The sequence below is a fragment of the Phalacrocorax aristotelis genome, chromosome 4 (genome assembly GCF_949628215.1).
Source record: "Phalacrocorax aristotelis chromosome 4, bGulAri2.1, whole genome shotgun sequence".
NCBI classification, from domain to species: domain Eukaryota; kingdom Metazoa; phylum Chordata; class Aves; order Suliformes; family Phalacrocoracidae; genus Phalacrocorax; species Phalacrocorax aristotelis.
The window spans coordinates 41,747,401-41,761,713 of NC_134279.1; the positions used below are offsets into that span (position 1 = coordinate 41,747,401).

At 36.4% G+C, this 14,313-nt stretch overlaps 1 protein-coding gene across 15 annotated transcripts in view; it reads right to left on the minus strand.

Annotated features, from left to right (window-relative positions):
- Positions 1-262: 262 nt before the first annotated feature.
- NEK1 (NIMA related kinase 1) overlaps positions 263-14,313 on the minus strand; it is a 53,633-nt gene continuing 39,582 nt past the window's right edge. For all 15 annotated transcript variants that reach the window (XM_075091092.1, XM_075091086.1, XM_075091096.1 and 12 more), the window contains 10 exons: positions 13,239-13,391; positions 12,400-12,591; positions 11,701-11,821; positions 11,399-11,481; positions 10,214-10,431; positions 7,435-7,589; positions 6,371-6,582; positions 4,096-4,229; positions 3,683-3,815; positions 263-1,675 (listed from right to left, as the gene is read on the minus strand). In XM_075091092.1, the coding sequence (XP_074947193.1) occupies positions 1,662-1,675; positions 3,683-3,815; positions 4,096-4,229; positions 6,371-6,582; positions 7,435-7,589; positions 10,214-10,431; positions 11,399-11,481; positions 11,701-11,821; positions 12,400-12,591; positions 13,239-13,391 (1,415 nt within the window). In that variant the 3' untranslated portion in view covers positions 263-1,661. The remainder of the gene's footprint in view (positions 1,676-3,682; positions 3,816-4,095; positions 4,230-6,370; positions 6,583-7,434; positions 7,590-10,213; positions 10,432-11,398; positions 11,482-11,700; positions 11,822-12,399; positions 12,592-13,238; positions 13,392-14,313) is intronic.

Below are 14,313 nucleotides of genomic sequence, written 5' to 3' on the forward strand. Positions count from 1 at the left end.
AGAAAGTTAAAAAAAAAAAAAAAAAGGTAGGGGAAGAGAAGCAGCATAGGGCAGAACCAGCACTGTTTCCAGTAATGACCATACTTTCTCATCAGATGAAGCAAGAGGTGTTTATCAAGTAAATAAGGATATAAAAAATAATATATTAAAGGCATTTATGGTTATTAATTTTATTCTCTTTGCAGGTTCCCAAGATCCAGCTGAAACAGGGTAAGTTTGGTCTACCTTTAAGAATTGGATGTGTTTAAAAAATAATTAACACTTTTCAGTGGACAAAACTTTAATAACACCACCATAAAACAATTATACAAAAATCATGTACATATTTTGACAGTTCTAAATAATATATATATATGTATGTATATACTTGATTTTTCTTTGTGGAAAAGTAACTTTTGACAGTTTTAGGTTGTGACTGGTTGTAGCTGGAAAAAATAATAACAAAGTATCTGTTGTTCTCCAATAGGGCAGTTGGAGGTTTGACAGTTCATCAGATTTGTAACATGAGATTTATTGTATGGGTAAGCCAATAAAGCTGTTCCAGAGATGATGACTGGAAAACTACAGCGTACCTAATTTCTCCCCTGTATAGTACTGCTTTGACACAAGGGACAAGGAAATGTGGGTCAGAGGAAACCTCTTTTTCTTTTGGGGTGTTGGAAATCAAGCTACAGAACATGAGCCAAAAGATGAGAAGTATTACATAGCACTTGTGCCTGCAATATTTCATTTTCCCCTGTACTTGCTGGAGCTATGAGTGTAACAGTAAGAAATTAAAAATAAACTGGAAAAAAACCCCACTCCTTTCAATTCAACAGCATCCTGTATTATCATTGACCAGATTACAAAATTCAACAGAGCTAAATACTTTGGATGTTGGGAAGGGCAAGAAAAATACTGGGGAAAAAAGTATTCTAGCTCCAAATGAATTTTGCAATCTCAAAAAACTCCAGACATTTCAACAATGACTGAAGTACAAGTTTGCCTTGATTTACAAACACCATTAAGAGATTTCAGAAGACACTGGTTAAAAAGTGACGGAAGCCTGCAGCTTCAAAATACAACAATTTTTTTATTAAGAAAAATGTTAAATACTCAAACTGGACGGCTAGATTAAGACTCTATTAAAATACAATAACAAGGGCCAATAAAAATGAAGTAATTTCTTTATGTAGGTGTATAGGGAGGCTATTTTAAGTACGTAAGTGAATAGCTAGATGAATAGCTAGATGTACCTCCACAACACAGTAGTGCTTCCAATTGCTTAACTGTACCAGCCAACTGTTGGCAAAAATTCTGTTTTATGTTATAGGTCTCAGTTTTCTATCAGAGTACCTCCAGGTACTCCTTTCTGTATTTCTTTTGGAATTTTAGAGATTACAGGTTTGGAGTTTTTTTGTTTTGTGTTTTGTTTTTTTTTTTTAAAGTTCTGGACATCTAATATTTAATGAGCACATATGCAAGTACATACATGAGAAGTGTATAGGTATCTCAGTTTTAAAAGGCATGTTCTTCCTCTTTTTCATACAATCAACATTCTTTTCTGGAATCTTCTGCTTCTCCTGCCCAATGTTACATTCTCCACTACAATTTGTTTTTCAGCTGTGCAGACTTCAAACATCAATATGTATTACAGCATCAAGGAATTTCCTGAGTCAGGTTTATTCATCATTATCTGTAAAAAGCAGGAGAGGGGGATAGACAGGATGAAAATGTGTCACACACACACACACACACACACACACACACACACACAAAATCAAGCTGGGGTTATAAAACAAACCAGAAACCACAATTTAGTAAGCAATAATACAAGAATTCCCTCAGCCAGTCACCAGTGAGGTGACCATTACCAAACTGTTTTGAAAGCACTATGTGTGCAAATAATCATCTTTCTTGGATTAGTGAATTTAAGATGGTTTCATCTCAAGCGGCCTGCTTCAGTTAGAACAACCCTCTTGGTAAAGAGCAATATAGATTTTTTTTCCTGGTTTTTATTTGAAGAGTATAAAACTTTTGAGACAGAAGCTCATGAACATGCTTCCGACAGTCACGTGTCCTCTATTCACCTTTACTAGCATAGGATTTTTTCTTTAAAGGTCTGAAATGTAACAAAGTCCTTTCTCTTTACATTTTTGTATGCTACGACAGATTTGTAAAATATCAAATTAAAACTTAAGCTATTAAAAAGAGCCACTTGTTAATCAGCATTTTGCAAGATGAAAATCTGCTCATTTTAACAGGATTCACTCAGACAATAGCTTACAATCTGTATGACAACATTTCAGCAAACTGTCATTTCTGCCTTTTAGTACTAGTTTTAAAATATCCTTAAGGTAAAGTGGCAGGGACAAGAAACTGGTAACGCTACAGTTGCCATATTCTTCTCATTCTATATTGCCAGTCCTTTGGACACTTGGAAAACAAACTGCTACAATATAACTTTCCCGTTCGGTCATTAAATCAATAAATTGTGGTTGAAAAACTACCTGGTACTGGCTGTTCTTACTGAGTGCTCCTATATCAGTAGCAAAGAAAACTGGGAAAGTGTAATTTGTATTAGAATTTTTGAAAAGAATTATGTTTTTAAAACTAGTTTTAAAGACTTTTTGCCCCCCAAGGATTTACATATAAAAACCATAGAAAACCATAATCTTATTTAACCCTTTATTCACTGCGATTGTACCACATTTGGGGGCTTGGACTAGATGACCTCTAAGTGTCCCTTGCAACCTAAACCATTGTATGATTTGTAACAGAATTTAAAAGATGCAGAAGGTACACATTGGTTAACATGCATTAGAATCTATTTTTTCAAAATTGAAATACATCAAATAGTGGCTACTGCATACATTTCTAAAGCCAATATATAATGCTTCTGATTTCTATAAAAATAACTGAGATTTGAGATTTTTTTTTTCAACTCTCCAGTAAAGACTTTCATCATTAGAAATCTAAAAATCACATAACTGCAGTTAGGTTTTTGACATGAGAGGAAAAAAAAAACCAAAACAACCAAAACCATTCCTCATTGATAGCGGTCTCTGTGGTATTTCACAGAGTGACTCTGAAAGATCTCGGAACTATCCATCTACCTAGTAATCTGTGCTAAGCTAGGCAGGGCTCCCAAGCAAGATAAATTCTCTTCATGTATTACTGAGCCATCTGGAAACTAAGATGGATGGTACCTCCACATCGCTTTCTTCTGACAAATTACAGTTACAGGATAAAGAACCACATTAATTTTTTTTTTTTTTCCCAAAAGTACTGCAACCTGTTACAAGTAGAGTTTTGGAAAGAACAAGAATATTTAGCTAAAAATTAATAAAATTCGTAATTCAAATTCTTAAGGTAAAATTGTATTTAACTTTTGTTCTAGACTTCCATCTTCCCGATCTGCGTAACTGTTTTACGGAAATTAAAGAATTACACTGCACTTTCCATAAGACATCTATTGTTACAGCTGACTGTACAGTATCAGAGTGGTCACCATGCTTAATCAAAGTTTGCCACGTTTTGTTGCAGGAATAAAAATACCCTCTGTGAAAAACATGATTTTTATCAATTTATCCAACTAATATAACAAAGCACAGATATGTTTTAAAAGTATATTGGAACCTACTGTATATGACCAAGAAAGAACATAAGACAAGCCATAATTGCCAGGATACAGGGCGATTACCTTCTTGGTAGGCTCCGTCTGCCATTACTAGGTGAAGTATTTTGGCATACAGGTGTTTGTGTTCATTCCCAAGAATAGTCTGAACTATGGTTGAACAAGTATCAATATTTTCATCTTCATCTTCATGTATAGCCTGGGAGAAAGGACAATCCGCATTGCCAAAATTAAAATGGGTATAGGATGAAATAGTTCAAATTTATTAAATGCAATTTATGGTTAAACCCAAAGTTTTCCTCTTTAATCCATTGGCTTGGCATTTTCTCTGTTAATATTTTAGTGTGTGGAAACAGAATAAAAAACCTAAAGAAATAAGCATTTATTCTAGTCACACAATGCAGTTAGTTACTGGCACAGTAAACAGCCCTAGGTACTTGTTTCTTAAAATATTTTCCACTTGAGGTTATTCCACAAACCTTTATTTTCTCATAAACTTCAATGAATTTATCAAAGCCTATTTCCCGCTCCAGGTTATATCTCAACTCTTCCAAATGGCTGAAGATACTATCACATTCTTCACATTCACTGGCAATCTCGCCATCACTATTATCTATAAAGAAAGAAAACAACAGCTAAAACCCCCTCATTTTTTTACATTCTTCATGTTGTTTCTATGTCCCTAAACTTGATATCCACACAGAGCTCTAGACGTAATGAAAGCAGGTAAGCTCAGGAGCACTAGACAATGTTGGCAGATGTTCTGAACAACCTGCAAGGAAACAGGAACAGCCCCTTTCCTGACAGCAAAGAAAGTCTGAATCCTAAATGGGAAGCACCTAGCTATCTCCTCTAAAACCCCACTCTGACAGTTACCCATAAGGGCATTCATACTGAAGGAAAACAAGGCATGGTCTTAAAGCAGACTTTCATTTAGCAAAGCAATGTCAGTAGGTCAAGTTCCATGTAACCATTCCACATATCTCTGAGGTGGAACTGATGCCAGGTTCAGTGCTTGTCCCATGCTAGGCAAAAGACCCTCTTAATGAAGCACCTGTCTTCTAGAAGAGAATAAAGACATGCACAGCAGGAATCAGTTCTTTAATTTCTGCATGGAGATGCATTTTGTTCCATGGAGCAAGTCTACAAAACCCAGTACTAATTTAGTTACAGAAGTTCCTCATTCTTTTATGAGTGCATCTCCTTTGCGTAGCAAATTCAGTATGCCAACGGGTGCAATAAATGTCAGAGAGAAAATTGGGATGATTTTACTTATGGGCTACAGAACCTTATGAATGGGTTTGTAACAGTCAAACATTAGGTATGTTTAACAAAAAATGATCTATTTTAAAAATACAAGATAGAATCCCTATATAAAATCCTATTATAAAATGCAAACTGCTTTTTCCCAAGAAAAACACTTCCTTAGGTGTTTGAATTATGAAAGGACTTATCTACCCAGGGAAAAATATACAACTTTTTAGATTTCAGAGCTTATATTATCAAATGTTTAAAAAAATGTAGTATTGCCAGGTATGTCACAGACTCTGTGAGTTAGTATTAAAACTCAACTACTTTCAATTCCTATGTATGACTAGTGTAAGGTATAATCCTGACCAAATCATATCCTTGATTCAAATATCAACAGTCACATCAGTAAGAAATTATCATTGAAAGAAATGTTGTATATGGGTTAAAAACCCATTAGATTACTTCTAATCCTGTATTTGACTTCTGGATCTTGGAGATCTCAAGTTCTATCTGTTGCCCTGAGTTTTGAAGGCCTTCCTGCTGCCCCCAGCAATGACACCTGCGATTCCTACAAAAATATCATGAATCTAGAAGCTGGGACACTGGCACCAAATACCGTAACACTTGCAATGACAACAGAATCACAGAAACAGATAGTACTGCATGTTATCAGTGTGTAACATCAGCACTGTTGAAAAAGGAAAGAAGATGACATCACCTAAGTTTATTTTACCTTAAAATAGTTACTGGAATGTATTATATAGATAAGTTACAGGTATATTCACAGATTTTCAATTTGTTTAAAATAGCCTTCAATAAACCAAAGTTACACAATAGCTATGTTTTAGAGTAGTTATTGATTTTCTACATCTTTTTATACTTACATTTCTAAACGCACTTCATTTTACAGGAGTAGTAAAGTACTTATATTTCAACCAGGATTTAAAAAAAAAAAGAGAACTGAGACTTCAGGACACTTGTGTATAGCTAATGCAAAATGCTAAAGGCAATAATAAATTTTTCTGTCTCATTTGAGTTTGACTACATTAAAAGCTATTTTGGGCTAAGGACAAGGTTAATAACTCCATGTTCCTTTTGACTGCCTGTTAAATTACTTAACTGTAATGTAAGCTGGATCCCAGATACTCCACTCTTGTCAATCTCTATTTCTTTGTCACTCTTACATTGCAGTCATGAATTATTCAAAACATATGGTGTGCAGTCTTTGATCTTCCTTGAAGACAAGTTTTAGACAACTAGAGCAAAAGTGACTAATAATCACTGCCTAACAAATAGCCAACATTTAATTTGCAACATTGAATGTTGATTAGATGTTGACCTTAACATTCAGAAATCCTAAATGTTATCTGATTTTTTTAAACTTACGTGAAGAAAACTACTAATCAGAGCTTTATTTCATTATACATATACAATGCAAAACCATTGGTCTGTGTTCGACTGTTAATGTCCATAAATAACCTATAGGCATAATAGAAATTATACCTGACTGCCATTCTTCATTAAGTGCACTTTCACTGCTGGGGTTATTTTCATCTCCTTCATCCAGCTCTGTACCATTTGTGATGCATTCAACGACATTAGCCTTTAAAGTAGACTCCTCCTCTTCACTGAATTCCTCACTAGGCTGCTCCCTAAGCAATTGTTCCATTGAGGCCCGGAGTTCCTGCAGATCTGTGTCTGCCTCCCCAAACATACTAAAATAAAATGATACAAAGTTTATATAATTAATACTTCACATGACAAACCCTGTAGGGAGAGCTTATTTCTTCAAGCCGACAAACTGGAAAGCCACTGTAGCAAATATTTGTCTCCTCAGACCAACATGATTACAGCACTGATACCATTTTATCATGCAAGACAGAAGGAATAAAGATTAGCTAAACAGACACCAGACCGTTTTGTAAAAAGATGATGACAGGTCCTCAATTCAACTTCATTAGTAAGATGATTTCAATATCTTTGTATTCATGCACTATTTTAGAGCCCTGGCAAGTATAACATTCCCAATCCAGATAAAAAAGTGGAGCAAAATGAGATCTAGACCTCATCAGAATACGTACACCAGATGACTTTATCTCTGCAGACTACCCAAGCTGCAGGGGGTAGTCAAGGGCCAGGGTCAGATTTTGAAGCTACAGAAAGATTTTGGATGAGTTGATGGACATCCCAATACAACAGTAGAGAAGATAAGTGAGATTCCCAGAACATACGAAGAAAAGAAATATTCAAGAAATCTTTATTTCTGGAAGAGCCGTAGTCATCAACTTTCATCTGCTTCAGCAGAATGCAAGGTGCAGAAGCCAGACAGAACAGCAACTTGGATGGAATTTGGAAAGGAAATTCAGACAGCCGTTGTAAGCAGTACATCCCATTAGCTTCACAGTTTTCCGGAACAAGACTCAAAGTAACTGGTGATTCAATAGAGATTTCTAAAATTTGGGTAAAAACCCCATGCTGGTTTGCTGAGTGTAACCATTATCGTCTAACCAAAAATATTCTTGATCTAAGATGCCTGTTGAAATACTAGATAACTGTGATACACTCACATATCCTCAGAATCAGAGGGTCCTTCTTTAGCTTGCTCATCTTCCGTATCATCTATTTCGAGATTATTTTGATGCTGCACATCTGCTACACTGGGAACATCGACTAAAGTTCTGTACAGTTTGTAAAGATCCGGGAGCGAACACGTTCTCAACATCTGCAAAGGCAACAGAAAGCCTGTTTGGTAACAATACAAAAGACAGTCTGAGGTTACAAAATAATTGAAAATGAGACTTTTTTGTCCTTTTTCTTTTGAAGGTCAATTTCAAAATAATGTGTCCAGCACAGATACTCTAATTGTTGAAAATTTGACATCTTGAATTTTGCTTCTCAGCTAAAAGGAGAGCATTCCATCTGCCTTTATGGGTTACAGTGATTAAAAAGCTTTAAGAACATCAACTGACGTAGAGATCCTGGTTTTGTTTAGATTTGGTTGTTAGCTTGATGGCTATCTAAAGAAAAGGAACATTGCAGTAGATTGATATATACATGCAATTGTTTAGAATGTATGCATGTCAATCACTTACAGCTTAGAAACATTTTAAGTAGCTGACAAAGGAATATTTTTCTAAATGACATTTTATTATTTCTCTAGGTTGGTTACTGAAAACAGTGACTTTTGTTTATTGTATACTCCAAGGCAGTTCCATAGTATTAGAAAGAAGTCCCTCACAAGAAGTGTTACAAAGCAGTTCAAAATTACAACAGTCATTTGTTCAATGGAAATAAAGCAACATGGAAACAAAAGTAACGGTTTGCTCAGCGATCTACCAGACCTCTCTTTTAAGATGCCTAAGAACACAAAAAAATTACTAAATATTTACCGCAGTGTTAATGAAACAAGAAACAAGACCTAATCTGCACTAAGAAGTTTTACCAGTAATCCTCACCTTCCTTCAGTATAGCTCTGAATACGTGCATTTCAGTATTTGCTCCTAATGAAAACCCCTAAATTTTAATGAAAACAAGTAGTTCCTCAGCTGCAATTCATACCAGCACGGTGTATTCATATACATGCTCAAATATCAGATCTCTGTCAGCACATGGCCAGAAGATTATTGCCATGAAAGGAGTAACCACCCTTTTTGACCATTACCACCACAGCAAAGGAGTAATTAAAAGACTGACTTTACCCCATCATTTGAAAGTTTCCAGGTATTTTGAAAAACACTACTTCTCCTATTAGCGTACCTCTGTTAGCATTCTGGCCTGCCTAAAGCTAGGACACCAACTCTGTCTGCCCTGCTCCCTGCTAAAGGTTTCCTTAGTTTCTGGCTAAGAACTGCAGCAGGGGTATATTTGGGAAACTCCAGAAAGTTACATTTGCAGATACTGCAGAGTACTGAACATCCTCTTGCTGCAACCAAATGAGGAAAGGGAATTTGTTGCTCTCTTTCATCAAGCCTACTGCAGCAGTAACAACACATCTGCTGCTTTTCTCCAAGCTCTCTGCTATTATGTAGAGCTCATCTGGTACTGCATTAACAATTCCATGACAAACACTTATGGCCAAAACACACGCCAAATATGCAGTAACAAGTGACATATTGAAGCAGTTCCTATTGATACACTGAAGAACTTCATTATAAAGCATATCTATTACTTGCTAAATCTGATAAGGGTACAAATGTTCATATTCTCCCTACTCACAAATTAGCTTTTCTGTAATCATTGTCCAACTGCCAGGTAAACAGCTTCATAAACTAGAGAAGGTAACAACAGACTAACTCGAGGAATCAAAATTAGGGTCATAGATCCATTTATGTGAATATATGGGTCTGTGAAAACCGAAGCAGGCTTGTCAAGAACCCTTATTTTCCCACAGATGCAAACAGCGCTATCCCTGATACTATGCTTCCTAGCAATGCATCAACCAATAGATATTATTCAATATTCAATTAGCCATCAATAGTGCAACTCCTTTCATGCTCTCACTAAAAAAGGCTGGGAGTCAAAAGAAGAAACTTCCTTCCTTATCTGGCATTCCACCACCTAGGAAATCCTTTGCTACATATTGACTGAATGCAATGTAGGGGTGCAAGTTTCCAGAGAGCTCTTCCCACCATTGTTTTTCAAAAAAGCAGCTGCTCTTTTATGCACTTTCCACTGTAGAACCCAGGCAAGTATTGCACGTGATTTAAGAAGTTTATCTGTTAGTTCCATAACTATTCTTAAAATATTTTACATTAATATCAAAACCACATTCTACCATTCTGTGCTCATTTCACAGACTTTGAGCTGCCACTCAGCCCTAGGCAGCTCGTCAGGAAACACCTTCATGAAAGCAGTTCCATTCACTCTTGTTCAGCCTCCTGCCTCACAGCCAGAACCTAGTTGTTTAAATCCTACAGGGAAAAAAAACCCAATCATGTGGTTGCCAGAACTGACAAGATGCCTTTGCTGATCTGTTCATTGTTTACGTTTATGATGGCATGGTAGTGATAAGTCTGAAAAACTGCACAAAAGGGAGAAAGCAGATAGGGGAAGTTAGGAATTTCCTCGTGGACCCCGAGTGATGTCTCAGAGAAGTGGTGGCATTCCTCCACAAACACCTGGACGCAGAATGCTGAATGGGGAAGCCAGAGACTCTCACTACTGCACGAGTCCTGCTGATAAAATGAACGCAGTGCAGTCATACTGCAGGGCAGACATGGCTAGACAAATACAAACACCTGCTGAAACAGTTATGCCATCTGCTCTGGTCTCAGTAACCCTCAAAAGAAAATAAGAATAATATTACTATAGAAAAACAAGTATTCCTTTTTAGTTTTTTAAACTTGCCTTTGGGTCGTTTGCATCAAAAAGCCCTGTAGAAAGTCCAATCAGCAATGAACTTTTGCCTTTATTTTTTTCTGGTGATATGGAACGTGAGCGAGGTACAAAAGGCTCTTCCTGCGAAGACTGAGCTGACAGAACTGGTGAGGCTGTTGGTACAGCTGGGGGCTGTATTACCCTCTCGAATAAGGGTTCAGGTTGCAGAGAGTCACTGGAACAAGTTTCTGATGTAGTAAAGAAAGTTCATTACAAATCTAAATAGATTAAAAACCCCAAGCTCTTGAGCAAAAGGTAACTCAACTGAGTAAAATTAACTAATTTCTGTTGTACAATTAAGGGGGAAAATAGCACTGTAAAAGTATTAAAATCTCTTTGGATTATTTTAGTAAATACATTATAATGTGAAATTCTCCCATTTTAACTTTTTGAGAATATACAGCCCTCAGCTATAGCCTATTCTCTTCGCATGCCTTTTAGTTTCTCATTATCCAGCCCATGCCTAGAATTATGGTGTAATCCATTTTCATCTGTTGCTTCTTGCCTTATACTAGATTTCTTCAAAACTATCTCAATGTAATTCGCCCAAACACTGGGGAAAAAAAAAAACCAGTTTGCTTAAACCATGCATAAATAGATCCAGTAGTATCATCAGTGATACTTGACACTATTGCCCATGTATTTTCTGTTCTACTGTAAAATATGCAGACTTTCTGAAGTTACTTCAAAGACCTCCAAGAGCAAGCAATTCCTCTGTGCAATAAAGATTATCCCTAGCAGCTGCTTAAAACATTTTTTATCCAAGATGCAGCTCAATATTAGAGATGTCTATAAACAAAGCAACACTTTTATTAAGTAAAATCACGAGATGTCATAACGCTTTAAATAGTCATTTTGAAAGGTCGTAACATTCAGAAACTTGACATTCACTTCTAAGTATCAGTGTGGGCCACTGCCCTATTCATCAGTACATAGTGTACCTTTGTTGTTACATGTTTTCTTCCAAAGTGGCAAAAATAACACCCACAATTTGTCTTCCTAATTCATCAGGAATTTGCTTTTTAGAATTATGAGCTAAAAAAGAAAAGGAAGACTGAAAACCTGCTCTTTTGGGTTAGTGAAGAAGTGAGAAGGGATGGCCCGAGTACTCCATACTGCCAGCTACAATAAAGAAAACAAGAAACTTCAACTGACCTTCTGGAGCTTCCTTTTGTGGTTGCACTGTGTCAAGTGCTACTTTCTCAGGAGCTCCCTCATTTCTTCTGTCATGTTGTGCCCTATTATAAAATACCACATCCAGGGGAAACACCATTTAAAAATAGTCATTATTCTACTGAAAAAAATCCTCAGCCACCAAGTGCAGTAAAACTAACATGGCAGACAAGCAATGAAGCTTTAGCTAAGCTTAACATTTGAACTGATCTATCTAAATCCTACTCAGTTGAAGCTAGCTGTTTGAACTGGAGAGAGAGGGATCAGGAGAGGAGTGTACTTACTTATCCTCTTTCTCTTTTACCCATGCTTCATTAACAGTGGTGGGGAACTCCTTACTCTCCTTAATCCAGTGCTTTTGACCTTCTGTCTCTTCCAACATCTCTGCTTCCAAATCATCAGGCTCTAAAATTAACAGAGTCATACACCTCATAAAAAATTAATCTCAACCAAACAAAAAGACAGAAGCAACCAGATTTCTTGAGATTACACTTAAACCCTTCATCTTGAATAATTTTCTGCATTTTGCAGAAACAACTGAAGTTTCACAACCCCAGAGCTATAAGTTTGTTTCTCATACAAGAAAGCTTAAATCTTAAAGCTCCAGTGAACTGTCTTCTAAAAACCTCAGTAACATTCCCCCAGATGTCATCAGGGTGCTGGTATCACATAGGGAAAAAGATTCCAGCACAACTGATGGGGAGAAGCAAACAAAAAAACCCAACAACAACAAAACTGAAGCACCTTAGAATTCCTCTTGTGTTCTAGAGAGTTTTCTATAAGCACACAAAAAAGGTTTCTGGACATTTACAAAATACGTTAGTGAATCAAATTGCAACACAGGCATAGAAGCAGTTGGTCCTACCTAAAAGGTGTTAAACTGCACATTAATTACGGGAAGATATAAAAGTATACAGGATCATTATTTACCTCACTGAATTGAAAAACAGTTTGTAATTAGAATTGCTGATTAAATTACTTACCATCCAGCATAACAGGTTTGCTCTGCACCTGGGTAGGTCCAGCTCTTTGAGATTCTTCTGGTATAGTCATGTCAGACACTGTGATACCAACTGGTACTGAAGACTGAGCTCCGACCATAGGAAAGGCTTTCTCTTCCTTCTCCTCTTCTACAACTAAGGACTGATGATCTCCTTCAAGAAGTTCTGCAGTACCTACCACAAAATGATTCTATTATTTAAACAGTGCTTTGACACAGTTTGATAATAAACTACAATGTGACTACAATGTAAGTTGAGAACTTTTATTTCTTTAAAGGGATACAGAATAGAAAAGTTTGCCTGCTTTTAGTATAACTATTATGAAGAGGAAAGCTAGAAATATTAAAATTTGAATTTGACTTGCTACATTATCATTAGTGCAAGTTTATACTTGGAGTACATGGAAAGGATAAAAAGCAGCAGTTGACCGAAAAAGAATCCACTGATATGGTAAGTCACGTGCTAAAGAGGGTTATAGAACCCATGTAATACAATATTCAGCTGATGACATTCTTGTAAAAACCAGACTTGTTTCTATCAAAAAGCAAAGTCCAAGACTTTTCAACAAAATGAAGATCCTTCCCTTTCAGCACATCCTTCTTAATTTCTTACCACTTCACCAAGTTTGAAATATTTTGGTGTCTTCCAATATCAGCTTGTGCTGACATTTAGAATGTTTAGAACTGAGGCAACACCCAGAAGTGGAAAACAAGAGTGAGGATAGAATATACTTCTATGACTTCAAAATTGTTCTCAGTAGACAAACTGGCCATCTGGCACTTCTTACACTTGCAGTGCAGACAATTACCAGCTGTGCTTACCATTCATTACATCTAGTTCCTCGAGTAGGTCAGTTTGCAGCTGCAACTCTGCTTCTCCTAGGATCTTCAGGACTGAATCAGTAGGGCTTTTGCCCCAGACTTTCCTGTGCGGTTCACCAATATCTAATCTAATTACTTCCCCCAGAGTTTGTCCTGTGGGGACACAAACACAAATATAGAAACTTTTAGAAATTAGAAGCTCTCATTCACTTCCTATATAACAGAAAAACCACCTCCACAAAACTAAAAACTACAAAGCCAGACTCATGCCACCTCACCCCAAGTCAGACAGCCTAAAAACTGTCCTCAAAAGTCTAGAGATTAGTCTTCTGCCAGTTCCATTTAATAACAGGAGTTGCTCAATGCCAGTTAACATCTGCAACTGAATACCAGCAGGTCTTTTCAGCAATTTGGGCACTCCAAAAGTAAACAGTATGAGAAATGTTTAGAACTGGCATGAAATAGTCTTAACCTGAAATGAGAAACTAGAGAGTCTCTTGTCCTGCTATCCTTTGACATTTGTTTCTGTTATTCCTCCCACCACGGAGAACAGAGGATATAAAGCAACAAAGAATAATAGAGCCAAAGAAGTTGTTTCTTGATCTTCTAATATCCTAGCTGTGTGAAACTAGTATGCTGTGAAGTAAGTCTGTCACATTCTCAATGATTATTTAATTCTACAATGTGAAACAGACACTTAAGACATGCTGAAACCAGGAAAAACGTCTTCCACCCAAAAGACCAGAGAAGGCAGATAAAAAATTTGAAAAGACAGGATTGACTTAAAAAAAGAAAAAAGCTAAGACTGATGAAGGGCATAATAAAGGTAACAGAGAAAAACTGAGGGTTTTCTCAGTTTATTGTTCTACTGATAACATTAAAGGATTTTGAAGGTAAACTAGAAACTTTCATGGATTTTAAGTGCTTTTTATTCTTTCTGTTAAATTAGTGCCTATTTAAAAGACAAAGAAAGTACCCATACATTTAATCAGGTAACTATTCGTTCAAATTAGGAAATTATTTGTTGCATCTCCTGCAGGCCAATTCATTACTCAGCCTGTGCATTATTCCATGT